This window comes from Pteropus vampyrus, unplaced genomic scaffold (genome assembly GCF_000151845.1).
Source record: "Pteropus vampyrus isolate Shadow unplaced genomic scaffold, Pvam_2.0 Scaffold261, whole genome shotgun sequence".
NCBI lineage: Eukaryota > Metazoa > Chordata > Mammalia > Chiroptera > Pteropodidae > Pteropus > Pteropus vampyrus.
This window is the reverse complement of record NW_011889042.1, coordinates 149,501-168,746: the sequence shown is the minus strand read 5'-3', so window position 1 is coordinate 168,746 and position 19,246 is coordinate 149,501. Positions and strand designations below refer to the sequence as shown.

General features: G+C 42.3%; 1 protein-coding gene and 1 pseudogene across 1 annotated transcript; one reads left to right on the top strand and one right to left on the bottom strand.

The window, feature by feature from the left end:
* Positions 1 to 1,997: 1,997 nt before the first annotated feature.
* On the bottom strand, positions 1,998 to 10,703 carry CUNH17orf64 (chromosome unknown C17orf64 homolog). The gene is made up of 7 exons (XM_023520384.1): positions 10,474 to 10,703; positions 10,162 to 10,309; positions 8,156 to 8,257; positions 7,699 to 7,874; positions 7,160 to 7,259; positions 4,799 to 4,994; positions 1,998 to 2,236 (listed from the first exon to the last, which is right to left on the bottom strand). Exons 1-7 carry the CDS (start codon positions 10,701 to 10,703, stop codon positions 2,151 to 2,153), a joined length of 1,038 nt encoding a protein of 345 aa, XP_023376152.1. The 3' UTR covers positions 1,998 to 2,150.
* LOC111729436 lies at positions 2,646 to 2,764 on the top strand (annotated as a pseudogene).
* Positions 10,704 to 19,246: the final 8,543 nt, after the last annotated feature.

Below are 19,246 nucleotides of genomic sequence, written 5' to 3'. Positions count from 1 at the left end.
AAAATAGCCTCCTTTAACCACCTGCTTCTGGTGTCCCCAAGTCCACCTTAGACAGACATACACTGAGTTTGAACAAATGTATAATGACATGTACCCATCATTCTGTCCTAAAAATCCTCTGTGCTGTTGGAGGGTTTTGAGCAGAGTAACATCTTATGATCTGCCTTTTTGGAAATCTGAGATCTTACTGAATTTGAGGAGTTAATAGGGCTCCAAAGCCAAACCTCACCTGTTGCTTGTTTTGCCTTCAGGTCTCTGGATTGTCCCCCAAGGCAAATATGAAGCTCCCTCACTGCTCCCTGGTTTCCCTTTGCACACACACTGCCCTGGTCGGAAGAATAAATAAAGTCCCATAATTCCTCTAGGTGGCAGTGCTGACTCACACACAGGGATGACCTGCTTTGTTTTCTTCCCAGAAAAGCCTGCACTTTCCCTGGGATCTTGTCAGTGAAATCTCTCAGGTGCAGAGAAAATTGAAAAGCCCTCAATCATTAGGGATACCTCCAGCCTGCTTGCCCTTGTCCCACAAATCCTCCCTGTTTTGTCAGCACTGTCAGGGACCACCCAAGCAAGCCTGCCCCCAGCCCACGCCTTAGCAGTCTCATCTTGCCTCTTATGGAAGGCAATGGGTGTAAGGAACAAAGAAAGAGCTGGGGCTGCCCCTTTCTTTCCCTATTTATGCTTCTTCGTACTAGTTCTTCAAGTCTAGATTGATATTCACTTTACATTTTTAAATCTTTGACGGGATTCACTCCTGAATACAAATTGGGGGAGGGAAGGGTAGAAGAAAGGATCACACACATTTATTCTGTTCCTACCCATTCCAGGACAGCACTGCAGTACTGTATGATGTTGCCTCAGGCAGAGCCTTGATGCTCCTATGTTTTTGGAAAATGATTAGACCTGCTTCCTCTCCTAGAGTTGACCTCCATCTACCTGGACTTTCTGTCTAGAAACAACGTGCCATCATCACTTCTCCTCTCCTTCCTTTCCTCCCTCCCTCCCTCCCTCTCGTCTCCCACATTTATTACCAAAAACTCAATTTTACCTTATATTATTCACCCCTTCCCTTTTATGCACATCTTCACTGACTTTGTATTCCCCAAAGGTAGCAAATACTAAAGGCTAAAAGGGTCAAACAGGTGGTAACAGAGTGAAGACCAGTCTGTAATCATCAGGGAGTGGTGGGGACTGTGGTGAACTGGAAAGAATATCAGTGAAACCTAAGCAACTATGCCTCAGCCCCAGCCAGGTGTTGTCATGTGGGAAGGCAGGTCCACATTTGGGCAGTTTTTAAAAGCCAGGATCTAAAAAATGAAAGTCGTTGTTGTTGCTGTTGTTGTTAATGTGAAAGTCCTGAGTTAATATTGGCAATTAATTCTTCTAAACATGTTTTAAACAAGTGGAAAACCACAAGTAGCAAATAAAACACATCAGTGGTCTGAATTTAGCATGCAGGCTGCCAATTTTTGACTGCCGGTTTGAACCACCATGCTATTAAGGCTATTAATGTTGTTTGATGTTTCTTCTTTGTTCTGCCTCTGCCCTCTCTCAGTCTCCAAAGCATCTCCCCAATATCCAAGGCATAGCAGCCCATTCCACTACTTGACTTCTCCCTTGTCTCTGCCTTCCCCCCACCACCTCCAAGTTTACCACAAGATCAAGTCTAGATGATTTAGACAAGTTGCCAGACTTATTCCGATGCCAGGCCCGCCTTATTCCTCCTGTGCTCTTCTCTGATAAATGAACATCAGCTCTTTTGTTATTCCCCAGAGGTCTTCCTCAGGCACCTGTATTTACCCATTGTAATGTCTACTTATTTCTCCCCCACTAGACTGTGATGGTCCTTGACACAAGCAACCACCTCTGTATATCTGTGTGGGGCACCTGCCACTCAGAAGGTGGCTGGCAAATATTTTTTAAATAAATGAAAAAATGAATGAAAGATGATTATTAGACAAGTAGAACTGTCTTAAGGATGTTTATTTCCACCCCATTTATGTATAATTAAGACCGGAGTCTCTTTTTGATAAAAACAGTTTTCTTCTTTCCCCTCATGGATCCCCATCCCCCCAGGTGCAGAGGTGTTGAAGACAGACAAGTGCTCTGGGACCCAGAGCTAGCTGGCCCTCTGTCTCAGCCAAGTCTTCTTATGGGCAGGTCTCTGGGGTTTCTGGGGCTTCCTTAATCCTCTTTCTCTTGAGTTTTGGTTGTTGAGGAAGTTTCCTTAAAGAATCTGAAAAAGGGAAAGTCAGAGACAGTCCTGACGACATCACGAATAGTAGGAGACTCTCAGTCTGTAACATTTAAGGGTAGGGGGATGGTAGGGACCGACAGGAAGGACAACAAAATCTTATCTTTCATCCAACCTGTCCACAGATACTCTTGTCTCACAGATATACTGTGCGGAAAGAGACAGTATATCTCTCCAGTTTACAAGACCTCCTCCAGGCACAGAGTAAGGAAATGGCCTGCTCAAAGCGTGAGACAACTTAGGGGCACAGTGGGGACCGGACCCACGTTGCTTGAGTTCTGACTTCAGACTTTTATTCCTCTCCTCTCCTCTCCCAGTTCACAGTACTTTGCTCTTGGACTGTTTCCAAACACCACTGCCATCTTTTTATTTAAGAACTGACTTATGAGGTGTCTACACACTTGCCACCCTGAACAAGCCCGATCCCATCTGATCTCGGAAGCTAAGCAGGGTCGAGCCTGGTTAGTACTTGGATGGGAGACCACCTAGGGAGACCAGGTGCTGTAGGTATAAAAATTAAAAAATAAATAAATAAATAAAATAAGGGATTGTAAGCCGACAAGGTCCTTGCAATCTGTGAGGTCAACCAAGGGTTGCCTCACCTAAAAAAAAAACTGACTTATGAACATAGCGCCAAAGAAACACCGTGCACATTACTATTAATTGCACAGATAGAACTCCGGGATTATAGCCCCTTCATGGTGAATCCACCAGTGGTACATTGTGTGTTTTCTCATGTAACACACACAATGTGAAGAACACAAAGTCATCTTTAAGGTGTTCCATCCAGAAAAAAAAATGTTTAACATGAATTCATGAAGACTTTTCATCTAAAGTCCTGTTTAAAGATAGAGAAACAAGCTTAAAAGATGTCAAAAGTAAGCAACAAGAAAAAAGCAGAAAGTGGAACGTTCTACCTAATGATAGCCTGATTTCTTCAATAGGTCAGGGTATTATTAAAAAGGGGATTTTGTTAGGGTGAAAGAGACTTAGGAGACAATCAGATGAAATGCACGGTTTTGGAAACCAGTGCAAAAGATATCTTTGACAACTGGGAAAATGTGAATATAGAATACTTAATCCAACAATAAAATGAAATGAAAACATTAACATGGAAGTTTGATATAATTAACTGAAAAAAAAGCAAGTTCAAATCAAAATTCTATACATAGCCTGATCTCAGTTTGGTTAAAATACATGTATTTATATGCCTAAAATAACATACTTCTAAAAATACATCTGAAATACATCTAAAAATGCTAGCAGTGGTGATGACAATGTGATGTTTATGTTTTCTTACTTTTGCTTATCCATATTACCTAATTTTCTATGATATGCTTATGTTTGTAGTAATAAAATGTTATTTTAAGAATTGCATAAAAGCCAAACTTCTTAATTCACCATCCAAGGCTTTCTCTTGTTACCCTCCTGCCTATATTTCTCCAACCTGTTCTTCCATTCACATTCAAGCCCAGACTGTCTGCTCAGTGCCTCTCACCTTTGCACACTTCCTCAATTTAAACTGTAGGCACCAAGCCAGGTGCCCTCATAGAGCCCAGGCAGGGTTCTGGGTCTCAGTAGCTGCCTTACCCGTGTCCACTGTACCTGATCTGTTCTCACCCCTGCTCTCCCACTCAGTCCAGCTGTGACTGGTGGATGAGGCCCTGAGGGCTGCTGGCTGCATTAGCCTGGCCAGCAGGGCCTTCAAAGGAACATCTGGGTCCAAGTTAGGGCCATGCTCTGAGATCCTAGGTCACCCTGTTTGCCTTCACTTTCTTCCCCTGTAGCTAGGCAAGAACAGCTCGTTTTGGCCCCAGGAGCCAGTTCCAGAAGCGTGAGGGGTAGGTGGCTGCAACATCTCTCTGTACCTCAGTACACAGGAGAGCCCTTCATAGGTTCAAACCTTGGCTGGAGCCCCTCGCATTGAAGAATTTCTGTCCCCTATCCCCATAGCCTCTGCCCAGAGAGCCAGGCAGTGCGGTCACTGAAGAGAAAGGCCCTTCCCAGGCCATCTGGCTGCACTTCTCCTCTCTGTGGGCATGAATCCTTCCCTCAGCCCATATGCCACCCGACACAGAGTGGCCATCCTGCTGCTGCTTGTCTCCTTCCTCGGAGTCCTCACTCATGGCCTCTAGACACAATCTCTGCTCTGCTTCTGGTCACACGGGAAAGTGCCTTCTGGTAAATTTTAACTGAAAAATGTGGGATTCAAAACCATGTATCACGAGACCTCTGGAGAAATTACACGGAACACTGAAGGAAATTCAACATTAATAGTCACAATCTCTGGGTCATGGGTGATTTTCCTCTCTTAAGTTTTATACTTATCTTTGCATCTCAAACTTTCTATAATGAGCATATCTGCTGGGAGAGGGACAAAAAAAGAAAAAAGAAAAAGAGAAGAGGAAGGAAAATGGATAGAAAGAGAGATGCAGGGATGAGGAGAAGGTGGAAGGAGGGAAGAGGCACAAGGAAGTCTGCTCCAGGTTGGAGCACACACGCTCTCCTCCAGGTACCACTCCCCCAGCTCCTAGCGGGCATCACCTGTCCTGACTTGGATCCTGGATCTCGGCTCCCCCCGCAGGGAGGCCTCGCAGCCTGGGGCCTGCATCTTGGACAGCCTCTCCTTCATGCCGCTGATGTTGCCGTGCAGCCCCCAGGCGCTGCAGAGCTTGGGCAGACTATCTTCTTGGTCAGCCAGCAAGGAGCTCTCCGGAGTGCCCAAGGGGCAGAATGCCACCTGCAACGAGATCATAGTGTTGAGGAGAGTGTGGAAAAAGGGGACCATGTTCTAGAGCCCCAGCCCCGCCCTTGTCAGGAAACTGCTGCAGTCTGGCTGCACCTCACACCTGCCAAACTAGAAAGATGGAGTCACAGAAGCAGGAGAGAAAGGATCATGACGACATTGAGGGTAGGCTGCCAACTGTTTCTTCTTGGATGGTTCTTTACTTTGAGATATGTCCTCTGTTTCTTTTTCGAGTGATAGTGTCGTATGTGTTTGTAACGAAACAATGTTTTAAAGTCCTTTGCAAAATTAAAATTGAGAGCCTGAAAATATCTTTTGAAATTTTCCTGGCGGCTGACATTCAGGAATCACTAAAATGGCAGTTCTTCCTATTCAGAGGAAGCATCACCGAAACATGATCTATCCATTCAGGTTCAGAGGAAGAAACGGAGACCCAGAGAGGGAGATGATTTGGTTAAAGTTGCACAGCTTGGGGTGGGAGGATAATGGTAAGAGCAGGGCTTTCCTCTGAGCCAGATCATGTTGGAACCTGGCTCTTTTCTCTCACTCGCTATGTGGTCTCAGTCAAGTTACTTTATCGCCCTGCATTTGGCATCTTCATGTACACACTGTGGGCAATCATTCTAATTACCACTTAGGGTTACTTTTGCAGATTACAGGAGGGAACATAAAGTTCCTGGCACATCAGAAACTGTTACCTATGTTTATTAGTTTGGACTGGTGGTTCTCAAAGTAGGGTGCTCTGTGAACTCCTGAGGATCCCTGATATTTTGACTTCACAGCCCCCCCTAAAAAGTGAGGTCCACTCAAAAATGTAAGAGAAACCACTGGAATTTCATGTAACCTAATGTGAAAATTTCATTAATACAAATCTGAAAAGGCTACATACTATATGATTCCAACTAAAAGTCATTCTATAGGGACAGTAGAAAGGTCAACGGTTGCCAGCAGTTTGGTGGGAAGGATGGAGAATAGGTGGAGCACGGGGTGGAGGTGGGGGGGTGAGGGCCGCGAAAAACTATTCTGTATGATACTATAATGGTGAATACATACCATCATACATTTGTCAAAACTTGTAAAATGTACAACTCAAAGTGCACACCCTAATGTAACCTAAAGACATTATAAGTTAATGATGTATCAATATTGGCTGACTGATAATAACAAATGTACCACTTTAATGTAAGATGCTAAAAAATAGGGGGGAAAAAGGGGGTGGATGGGAACTCTCTGTACTTTCTCCTCAATTTTTCCGTAAACTTAATACTGTTTAAAAATGTTCAATGATATGATTTTGGATTGCTACTTGTCCATCAAAGAAAAATATCCACAGTTATCTGAAAATGCTAATTACATACTTCTTTTTCCAACTATATATCTGTATAAGGCTGGGTTTTCTTCATGTACTTCAACCAAATCAATATGTCATAAGAGACTGACCACAGAGGCAGATATGAGAATCCAGCTTTCTTCTATTAAGTCAGACACTAAAGAGATGTGCAAAAATGTAAAACAATGCCACTCTTCTCATTAAATTATTTTGTTTTGGAAAATAAAGTTATGTCTCATAAAAATTACTTATGTTAACATGTAAGGGGCTACTCATTTTTATTTTTAAATGGATTAGTGGATATATATTTTGATTTTTTTCTTTAGCTTTAATTTCTAATAGGGCAAATCTCAATAGACATAACCTACATAAACAAATGCTTTTGGGGGCATTTTTAAGAGGGTAGAAGTGACCCGAGACCAAAATGTTAGAGAATCACTGGTTTTGGACAAAGCCAGGTCAGGCTCTGTCAACAGTCCCCAGAGCCTTTTTCAAGCTGACTGTGACTTTCTGCCTGGCCTCACCCGCCACCACCCATGGCTCCACAGGCATGTCGCTGATTCTGCTAACATCAGGATGTGAGTGTCGCGGTTGAAGACATAGCAGAAACTTGAAGCTGAGTCTCTGCCCTCTTTGGCCCCATTTTGTGCCCACTGCAAGGGTAAAGGTAAGGGCAGTGGGGTCTTCCTCAGGTGCTGAGCTGTGGAAAGGACTGAGGGATACTGGTTGTATCAGAGGGCCCCCTCCGTCCCAGGCCTCCCCACATAACCCAAGAACATACCAACCACCTCCCAGCCAGGCCCAGGAGGGGCTTTCCCGCACGCCTCACCAGGAGCTTGGTGTTCTGATTGCTCTTGGTGTACTTGTAGAGCCTGCGCAGCTCCTTCGCCTCCAACTCTGAGAAGAGGGAGACAAATCTCCAGAGCATCCTGCAGGGTGGAAACCCAAGGATGAGGGATGCAGAGCTCAGCCCTTCTCCCTCCAGCATTTGTCTTGTGGCCAGGACCACTCAGGGAAAAATGGGCCACATGCTGCCTCCTTGGTTTTTGGTCGGGGATATGGAGTAACCAGACCTTGACTACCCCAACCTGGTAAGGAGGACCCATACCACACAATAGTTATTCAATCAGAGATCATTCTCAGGGCCAGGAGGGTTCTTTGTCCACTATGTATATAGCTGCAGAGAATTAATGCTGCTCTGAGTGTCCAGAGATCCCTGTTTTCTCCACTCCATCTTCACCACACTCGCTCCAGGATCCTGACTCTTTGACATAAAGGACTAGGGGATCTTGACTGAGGTTTGACCTTGAATCTAGAGGGGATGACACAGGGGTGGGTATAGTGGGAAAGGCAAGGAGGCTGCCTTACTTCTTCCAGTGCTTGATTTCCCAGGTTCGGCAGCAGTGCTGCAGAAAGGTGTTGATGTGGTCCCCTAGGACCACCAGGCTCTGCTTCATGTACTTCAGCCTCTTCTTCTGGGGAAGGTCCTTGGGCAGGTGTAACTTCCGCAGAAACTTTTTCAGTGGCCTTAGATATTCTTTACACTGAGGAGGCAACAGGTAAAGTGAGGGGCCATAGGAGAAAAGGAGAGGCGGATGGGAAGCCCCACGTAACCAGCAGTTTGGCCCAGCTGCAGTCCTTGTGGCCCAGGAAGGGTTACACGTGTTAAGTGAAGAGGCTTCAGTCAACCTCTTATCTCACTTTTCCCCCAAGAGTGTGACAAGTGGGGCAATGAGCTATGGGTCTGAGGCCTGCCAATTTCTGACTCAGGTCTCCTGATCTGTGGGGAACAGAGGACAGGGTCCTGGGCTGGCCCCTTACTCACAATTTTGAAGGTATCCTGGTCCAGGCCCTTTGCATGGCGCACAAGTGAGTCTCCAGGGGAGACGGTGCTGGAGATCCTCTCTAAGCAGGGTACATCTGTCACCTGGGAGGAGGCAGGTCAGCTGAGGGGTTTGGGCTACTGCTCCTGAGGGGGCAGTTCTGGACAACCACTTGCCCAAGTGCCAGCCAAAGCCCTTCTTCTTTTCCCCTATGACCTCTTCTTTGAGCCAGCACTGAGGGAAGTGAGTCCTGGGCGAAGAAACCTACCTCTGAGAATCCCTGTTTAGAGTACCTAGAATGCCCAATGCATTTCTTTTACAATAATTATAGCATAGTATACTAGCCAACTTTTCAAGGCACTTAAACTCATTTTATTCTCCCGCAAATTCTGTGAGCTTAGATATCATTCTTCCTGGTTAGAGATGAGGACACTAAGGCACCAAGAGATTTAAGTAACTCCTTGGGGGAAGGAACAAGGATTCATTTACTCATTCCTTCAGCAAACATTTATTGAATGCCTAAGTTACAGGCCCACCTCTTCGTATCCTTAGCCCTTAGCTTTATGCCATGCTAATGGGCACTACGTGTGATGGTAATGGTAATAGTGAGAAGGACATTTCTGATAGATAAGTGTGGAGAGAGGAGGCATGAAAGCTGAAAATTAATGAAGACAAAGGGTGAAATAATACTTGGAGTCAAAATACAAGATTAGATGGACATGGCCGGATTTGCACCCAACCTTTCAAAAACATCTCAGAAAAGTGAACATTAATCCTTCCTGTTTTCAGGGGAAACAAGGAAGATCCAGACTCAGACCACTGAAGGGAGAAATCAGGGAAAAGGAGAGAAGTAGATGGAAAGGGTATGAGACACAGGCTCCTTCAGCCCCAGAGAGAGGGGATTCTGGCCGATCGGCTTTATAAAATCTACCACACACACCACACAACCACACATACAGACCATAATGTATGTACACACACACACACACACACACACGAAAGCCCTTGTTTCTCCATAACCAACAATCATCTTGCTGAGAATATATGTCCTTGGAAAACATCTGTTTGAATTAACCTTTTTTTGTTCTTTTCGTCTCTTGCTAACTCATGTACCTTGCCAATTTTCCTTCTTCACCTCTTCTTTGAATTTCATATTCTCTGCTTTCTAAAACTAGCTCCTCAAGGACTCTCTTTTCCTCCCACCCCCACATCTCCAGTGGCTTCACCTTCTCTAGTGGCTTGTCCCCTTCACCCTCTTGCCCATCTGAGGCTTCCATCTCAACAAATGTGCTTGTGGGCTCCAGAGTGGCACTCCTCACGTCTGCTCAGGCTTCTGACCTACTGCTTCTGTGACCTGAGTGTCTCAGGGAGTGGGCAGGTAGGCTCCAGAACCCGGAGCAAAACCATGGCAACTGCCAACACACAGCCCATCCCCCCCTACCCTAATTCCTAGGGGTAGATACCAGCCATCGCCTTCAACTGGGAATTGGACTACAAAGATAAGTAAGCAAGATATGCTGGGAAGCCCCAGGACTTTGTCAGAGCTCACAGCTGCCCAGGAGAGGCTGGCACCCCTTCTCCCAAGAGAATTGTCAGATGGCGTTGATTTTGAACCCTCGTAAGGCTTTTGAAGTAACTTTCCTGCGTGTATCCCATTCACGCCTCCTCAGTTACACCGTGGGATCCCTGAGCGTGAGGACCAGGGTTTGTAGCATTCCTTTCTCTGAGGCTGCCCTCAGAGAATGGAACACAGTAAATCTCTACTGAGCTAGATCTTCTCTTCCATCCCCGCTAGCCTCTAGGAAATTAACAAGCCAATCGTGTTAGGGTGTGTGTGTGTGTGTGTGTGTGTGTGTGTGTGTGTGTGTGTGTGTGTGTGTGTTTAAGGGCGTGTACAAAAATACTAGCCATCACGTATCATGTCAATTAACCATCACGACTGTCTTCTCTGGGATAAGGTACCAGGAGTGATCTCATTTCACAAAAGAGGAGCCGAGACGTAGCTTGCCTTAGGTCCTCGGCCACTGAATGGTGTGCCGGCGTTTCGGTAGGATTCCGACTGCTCTGGCTTTCTCCACGGACGCCTCTCTCCGGGGATCTGAGTAAGCGCCGCCGACGGGGTCAGGGCGTCTCCCTGGCCTGCTTGTCCCGGAGGTCTTCAGAGGCTCTGGGAGGAGCGGGGTCCAACCGGCGACCTCGCCCCTAACGCGGCACCAGCGCCCCCTCGCGTCCTTCATCAGCGCACACGGCGGGTTTCGCGCGGTGCTAAGACCATTGCAGCCTCCGACTCACTTAACCTGTATCCTCTTCCCTGGAACGCTGAACTCCATTTCCTGCCTCTCGTCTTCGTGTCCTCTGGGTACGGGGTCCCATTTTCTCTACCCGGTTCGGCTTTTTTTCTCCCTTGACTTCTTGGGCTTCGGGTCGGGCCGCCATTGGCCAATGGATCCAGAGCGGGGCTTTGGGTCTTGCCGGTTGGTCCTTCAAGGCCTCCACCTCGCCATCTGGCGGCGGTACCCTCACATGACAAGGGGCACTGTGGCTGGACATATCTAGGGAACAATGTGGCTCTGCTTCCAAACTGGAAGGTCTGTTCTCTGAGCATTAATTTAAGATTATTTTGCAGCTATTAAGACGGATGGTTATATTGGCAAGAGTGAGGGGAAGGAGCTCTCTTATGTAATTTATTGGGAATGATAATTGGTAAACAAAGTATGTAGTAACGCAAATTGTTAAATGTGCATTCTTTTTAACTCACAAATTCTACTTCTGTGAACTAGTCTTAAGGAGAGAAGATGTATGTATGAGGACTGTTACAGTGGTGACAATTCAGAAGCAACTGAAGTGTCATCGACATCTGTTCATGCTGTTGAGTTGGCTCTGGCTCCTGACAACTCTATGAAAGAGTGATATCCACAATGTCCTGTCCTCAACAGCCCTACTCAACTCCTGTAGACTCATGTCTATGGCTTCTTTTATGGAGTCTATCCATCTCATATTTGGTCTTCCTTTTTCTTGCTGCCTTCTATTTTTCCCAGCATTATTGTCTTTTCCAAAGAACCCAGCCTTCTAATGATGTGCGGGAAAGACAGCTTCAGTTTTATCATTTTTGCCTCCAGCTATATTTTAGGCTTAATTTTCTCTTAATTTTCTCTAGGACCGACTTGTTCATCTTTCTGTTTCATCAAGGTATCCATAGAGCTCTCTTCCAACATCATAATCCAAATGAATCATTTTTCCTATCAGCCTTCTTCACTGTCCAACTTTCATGTCCACACACAGTAATTGGGAATATGAGAGTGTGAATGATCTTAGTTTTGGTCTCTAATGACACATCTTTGTTCTTGATGATCTTTTCTAATTCTTCCATTGCTGCCCTTCAGAGTCTCAGCCCTCTCTTGATTTCTTGGCTGCACTCTCCATTTGAATCGATGGCTCAACCAAGGTAAACAAAATCTTCAACAATTTCAATGTCTTCATTGTCTATGTTAAAGTTGTGTATCTCTTCTGCATTCATGGTTTTTGTCTTATTGATCTTCAAATGCAGTCCTGCTTCAGCACTTTCTTCTTTCACTTTAATCAGAAGCCTTTTCAAATCATGGTTATGTTCTGCCGGTAAATTGGTGTCATCTGCATATCCCAGATTACTGATATTTCTTCTACCAATTTTCATTCTTTCCTCTGAAGTTTTTAATATATGTTTTGCATACAGCTTTAAAAAATAGGAAAATAAAATGCACCCTTATCTGACACCTTTGCCTATAGGAAACCATTCTGTCACTCCATATCCTGTCTTGACAGTGGCTTCCTTTCTACAATACAGATTACATATCAGGACAATAGAGTGCTGAGGCACACCTATTTCTTTCAGAGCAACCCATAACTTTTCATGATCCATGCAGTCAGAGGTTTTACTGTAGTCTATAAAACATAGACTAATCTTCTTCTGAAATTCTTTGGGGCACTCCAGTATCCAACAAATGCTCACAATTTGATCTCAAGTGCCTCTTCCTTTTCTGAATTCAGCTTGAACTTCTGCTATTTCTTGCTTCATGTAAGGTAGAAGATTTTGTTGCTTTACCTTGAGCATCACTTTTTTGGGATTGGAAATTAGAGGAATGGTTCTATAGTTACTGCACTCTTTGGCATCCTCTTTCTTAAAGATCGGGATGCATGTTGAACATTTCCAGTCTGTAGGTCATTGTTTTGTTTTCCGTATTTGTTGATATATTCTTGTTAGTATTTTGACAGATTCAGTCTCTGTGGCTTGAAATAATCCTATTGGTATTCCTTCTATCCTTGATAATTTATTTCTTCCCAATACTTTCAGGGCAGCTTTCACTTAGCTTTCTGAAATTACAGATTCTTCCTCATAGAATCTTCTTCAAAAGTATCCGTCATTCTTTTGTCTCTTCTGTATAGATTTTCAGTGTCCTGTTTCCACCTTCTCAATTTTCTCCTCATCAGATAATGTACTTCCTTGTTGGTCATTTGGCATTCTTAATCTAGATTTGAATTTCCCTCTGTTTCTTGAATCTTCTGGTAGAGATCTCTTATTTTTTCTTTTTTGTCATTCTCTTCCATTTCCTTACTCTGACTATCATAATAGCTCTCTTTATTTCTATGCGATAGTCCTTGAAAAACTGTGTTCACGATTCTAACTCTGTCATCAATAGGAAAGAGTAAATAAACACTCATTTACTCTTAAGTATGGTACACTCATACTTAAAAAAACTACTCTATTAAATATTAAAGTTAAAATTAATTTTTAAAAATACTTCCCACTAAAATACTACCAGGTATTAAAATACTACTCTCTTTATAATTTTATATTTAATAACATGGAAAACAGAAACTAAAACAGCATGTATTGTATGATCCCATTTTTAAATGTATGTATTTATATATGCATAGAAAAAAGTCTTGAAAGATACATTTCAAAATATCAAGTGTGATTTTTCACTTTCTTTGCATATTGTCTGCATTTTTTAAAATAACAAATATACTTTACATTTACAGTCAGATAATAAAGGAGAGCTGTGTCTGTTTTTAAAAGCTACTCATAAGGAATAAATAACATCCTTAAAAATGTTATATAATGCAAAGTTTAAAAAAAGAACACAAAAGAGTATTGCATTATAAGTCAAACTTAGGTAAGCGGACATGCATAGGGACCAAAACTGGAAGAAACACAGTAAAAAAAGAAACAAGGAATTGAATAGATAGAGAAATATTATGTATCTTTTCCTTTCTCTGCCCCAAATAATATCTATAATTCAGAAGGGGAAAATAAGTGTCAGAAACTCAAAAAGCTTATCTGTCTCTGCCTGCTTCTTCACTCCACTCCGCTTTTTCTCTTTCAGAACCTCCAGCAAGTCCAAGATTCTGGATGCCTACCCTATTCTCATAATGGTTTTATTATCAACCACAGGGAATAGCTTGAAGAGACACTTAAACCTAACAGCAGCCAGGAATAATGGCCAAACACTCAACTTTAACTAAGACAAAAAAAATCTATTGCCTTTGGGAGAGATTCTTCAAAATTTAATTGATCAGCATAAAATGACTCTATAGGGCAAGTCAACTCATTCAACAGAGTCATTCCTCCAATATTTAATTTAAAAAACCCTACACATACTTTGGGCAGGTGGGGGTAGGAGTGAAGGGTGGTAAGAATATTCTTTTGTCTGCCTTCCACAAACTTGTTTCTTAATCATTATGTCTCACCCCAACTCCTCGGCGCACATGATAGAGCTCATGAAATTTTTGTCATATGCCTTGAATTTGGTGGATATGGAAAACCATTCTTAGCACTTCTCATAGACTTGAAAATCTTTCCTTCTCTCTCTCTTTGGGTTAAACAGTGACTCAGAGACTTTTTATTCCCTAAAAGAACTCTCCTCTATCCCTTCCTTTGATAAGAAATCAGGGATATCTTAACATTGCCAAAAGAAGTCTCTTGACCTTGCTCTGAATTATACAATTATCCAGTTGTATCAAGACTTCAAGAAAAAGAGGACCATTCAAATTCCTGTCATAGCTAGAGTGCCTCACCTGCAGGGTGTGTGACAGTTCCCAGCAGAAGGCCAAAGCATTCCTTCTCCAAGGCCTCCAGGGTCTGAGTCACTATCTAAGGCAGAGATTCTTAATATGGGACCCACTGTTAGGCTTGAGAGAGTCAATGAACCCTTTGAAAGTCTAACTAGAAGATTGTATGTGAGGACCCACAGCCTTCATCAGGTAATCAGAGAGGTCTGTATACCTACAGAAGTTAGGAACCAGTGATCTAAGAGGTCTAAACTAAGGGCATGGACCTTCTCAGCAGGGGCTTTTCAGATGGGTCATAAATCTGAGCTCATGGAAGCCTTCAAACAGAGACACTGTGAGAAATGCCAGAAGCAGGGCTAGTCTGGGGGGAAGCAGGATAGAGGAAGAAGGCAAAGAGATTTCAGCCCTAACTAACCATATTTCAGACCCAATCCAAGAAACCAGGACTAAGCAGAAGCACTAAGCAGTGAGATGTGTTGTAAAACTGAAGTAGCCTACATCAGCAGCCTACAACCAGCCCTCACCAGTGGGAAGGAAGTTCCTCCTGTCCTGATGCCAAGGGGTCAGGACAGGGCCTTCAGGCATGAGGCCTTTCCCTTCCGGGTTGGCAAGACACAGACACATTTCTGCATGCTGGTCAGGAGTATCTCTTCATTTCCCCTCCTATCAGAATAGTTCTCAGAAATGTTCGGTACTTTTTCATTCATTCCTATCTGATATTTACTGTAGTTTTCCATCTAATGGAGCTCTGGTTTAATTTTACTTTTTTGTAACAATGTTTCAATTTGGGCTTCATGCGCTCTAAAAATATCTTGTCAAGGTATCAAAATAACTGCAAAATGACATCCTCAGAACTTCAGAGCAGGTTTCTAACCAGTCTAATGATACCCAAGCTTTTGCAATCGTGTCAAATTGCTGGGCGTAGAAATTTCCACTTGGCTCTTTCTGGAAGGTGTTCTTTTCTAAAATGGAGTTCAGAGAGATGAGCAGGAGAGAGTTGTATAGTCAATGAATATTGGAGCTAGGAAGGATTTTGGAAAGAAAAAAATGCCACCCCCAAATTTGCAGCAAGTTCTCCCCAAAGAAGCTATCCAAAGAATAGAATAGGAAAAGGGAATGGTAGTAACTTTATAGTGAGGAAGCCTGGTAGACACTATATTAACCTAATGATTAAAATTAGTACTACCAATGATGCCGTGTGGGTATCATGTACTCCTAGGTGTAATTAGAAGGGCAGTATTCTTTCAAACAGCCCAGGACCGCAGTCTAATCATGAGAAAAACCTTAAACTTGGATTGGGAGCCATTCCACAAGATATCTGGCCAGTAATCCTCAAGATTGTCAAGATTATGAAAAACAAGGAAAGACTGATCAAGAAACTGTCAGACTAGGGAGGACAACAGAGATCTGACAACTAAATGCAATGTGGTACTCTGACTTGGATCTTGGAACAGAAAGTGAACATCAATGGAGAAACTGGCGAAATCTGAATAAAGCCTGGAGTTTAGATAATAATAATACACCACTGTCAATTTCTTAGCTTTGACAAATGTACCATGGTAATATGTTAACAATGGTAGAAGTTGAGTAAGGAGCATATAGGAACTCTACACAATCTTTGCAACCTTTCTGTAAATCTAAATGTATTTCCAAATAAAAAAATATATATATTTTTAAAAACCTATACTATGTGGCCTTTGGACTAACCTAGAGAACCCACATATCCTCATGTTCTGAAGTTTTCTGTTTAAGGGAATACAATTATATGGTCTATTTGTACTACTTGGCAGAGTATGATTCAAGGAATCTCTATTTAACCCTGTTAGCGAAGAAATGATAACACCTTTTCTTTAGGTTCTGCTAGCCCACAAAAAAGAGATTCATTCAGGAATCTGGTCCCAAAGAAGACATTCTCCCTTAAGCTGTTTCGGTAGAAGCAAATCTGACTTCCTTTTCAGGTCTGCCCTTTCGGATGAATTACCCATGGATGATTCATTTATGCAACAGTAATATATTGATATTGAGCACAACTCTGCGCAGAACTCTATCCTGAGTAGTTACATAAGAAAAGAAAACGAATATAAGGGAAAGAAGCAAACAGGTACCATCTGGAAGTTTATAATCAGTGCAAAGTATCATAGCTGCATAGAATCCATCAAGTGGGTGATATCTCCATAAGTACAAAGTTCCCATGCATCAGGTTGCATCCCAAGGGCTTATGAGAAACAGAGCATAGATGTTGACAAATGTTAGGTGGGAATATTTTCCTAAAACAAATAATTGATAGGCAAAATTTAATAGATTGGTAAAGATGAATTAATGTTTCTTGGTGGAAAGAATAATATAGGTAAAGTTATGGAGATGCTAAAAAATGAAGAATTGAGTGAAGGAAAAGAATCACATTAGTTTGACTGAACTGGAGAAGGCAGATTAGAGAGAAGAGATGCGAATGTCAAGGAAGGCAGTCATCTGAGCCAATGGCAGCATCTCTGAAATCATCTCCAGATGGAGAAGTGAGTCACATGAGTTAAAGATGAGATATGGGCTGGGGAATGGGAGTAAGAAGAGGAAGGGAAGGGAGAGGGAACACTTACAGAGGGCATGGAGAGTGAGGTTTTCGAGGACATAGTTACACTCACTGGTTTCAAGGAAAGCAATATCTCACCTGTGAGAGTAAGACTTTGCGTTTATAGTGTTTATCTGTGTTCCTTGAATGAAGTAGAGAATTCATTTACCAAATACATATTGAATGCTTACACTGTGCCAACCACTCTGCTAGAATGGCGTTAAAGAAGTGAGTAAAACAGACCCAGTCTCTGCCCTTGGGAGAGCTTATTGCCTAATGGGGGAAAAACACATCAGTCAAGTACTTCCAGAAATTTGTAATTATAGTGACAAATAGGCATCAGGTATAATGACAGCTATAGCAAGGGGACCTACTGAACAAAAAAATATTCAGATTACTAATTTAGTTTCCTAGGTTCTCTGATACTAGAAGAGGAAAATCCTTAACTGAGACCAAGATTATCATATATCTTGGAAGAAATTTCTCCTGCATAAGGCAATAACTCCTCCCTCACACACACACACACACACACACACACATACACACACACACGCACACACACACACACGCGCGCGCACACACACACTTCACAGGCCATTTTTTCAGCTTAAAAATTCAACTTTATTGAGGTAAATTTTATATAAATTATAACTATATGTAAAAGATAACACATAAAATGACCCCATTTTAAGTGTAGAGTTCAGTAGTTTTAACAAATACACCCTTATAATCTGAATAGCTACAATCAAGATATAGAACATTTCCATCACATCCGAAAGTTCTCTTTGTCATTTCCCAGCCAATCTTTCCTCTTTCCTCTTCCCTCTGCCCTCTCTCCAGCCTCGGGCAACCATTGGTCTGCTTTCTATCATCATCAATTTTTTTTTTTATAGTTTCATATGAATAAATCATACAGGTTGTACTTTTTCCTGCTTGACTTCTTCTGCTTAGCAGAATGTTTTTGAGATTCATCTGTGTTGTCACATGTATCAATAGTTCATTCTTTTTCATTGCTGAGTTGTATTCTATTGTATGAATATATTACTTTTAGGGGAGTTTTTGCTTTTTTTTTTTTTTTTTACACATGGCTATCCAGTTGTTCTAGACTATTTGTTGAAGAGACTCTTGCATCAGTTATTTATTGCTGGGAAATAAATTGTTTTAAATTTTTAATGGCTTAAATCAATAAATACTTACCTTATGCAATTTCTGTGGGTCAGGAATCCAGCAGTGGCTTAGCTTGGTGATTCAGACTTAATGTTTCTTATGAAGTTGCAGTCAAGATGTTGGCCAGGGCTGCAGTCATCTGAAGACTTTACTGGGATTGGAGGATCCACTTCCAAGTGGCTCACTCACACACCTGGCAACTTTGTGCTGATTGTTGGCAGGAGACTTCAGTTCCTCACTGCCCAGACTTCTTCATCAGACTTCCTGAATCTCCTCACAACATGACAGTCATGTCAGACTTCTAGCCTACAGAACCATACGATAATAAATTTGTGTTCTTTAAGTCACTAAGTTCGTGGCAATTTATTACCTCAACAGAAAGTGAATACCCATGATCATAAAAGGCAAATCCTTTTTTCTTGCTCCCATTTTTTCCTTCTGATTGCTTTCTCTGGGAGAAGCCAGTTGCTGTATTGAATTTTTCATTTCAGATATTGCATTTTTCACCTCTAGAAGTTTTATTTGGCTCTTATATCTTCTATTTCATTCCTTATTATGTTTCTATTTTCCTTTAAATACCCAAAATATAGTTATAATAGCTGTTTTATCATTCCTGTCTGCTAATTCCATCATCTCTGTCATTTCTGGGTTTGTTTCTGTCAATGATTTTTCTCCGGCTTATTTTTTTTTCCTGCTTCTTAGCCTATATGGTGATTTCTTATTGGATGCTAGGATGTTATATTGTTGAGTGTCTGAATTTCATAGTTTGCCCTTAAAGAGTGTGGGCTTTTGTATTACGAGACGGTTACTTTCAGATTAGTTTGATGTTTTTAAGGCTTGTTTTTAAGCTTTGTTAAAGCAGGTCTAGAATATACTTAATTATAGGGCTAGTTTAGACCTAATAGTAATGTTTGACTCTTCTGAGGTCTCTCTTGAACATCTTGGGCGGTCAATGAGGTCTTTTTACTCTCACTTGAGTATTTCCTAGCCCTATATGAACTCTGGGAGTTGTTCATTATATACTCTTTGATTATTCTATGCTTATCCTCCTGGAATTTAACTCTATATATGGCCATATTAGTATCTAAGAAAGACTCAGAGCCCTATCCAGATTTTCGGAACTCATTTTTTGTAAACCTTCTTCCATTTTGCTGTTCTGTGTAGCAACTTCAAGCTATCTCACAGTCCATGAACTTCAATCTCTGTCTCCTCAACTCAGTGAGACTGCTGTGTTCTGCCATGTTCTGAATTTATGACCAGGAATGTGCCTCCAGGCAGAAAGTCGGAGCAATTGTAGAACTCACCTCATTTG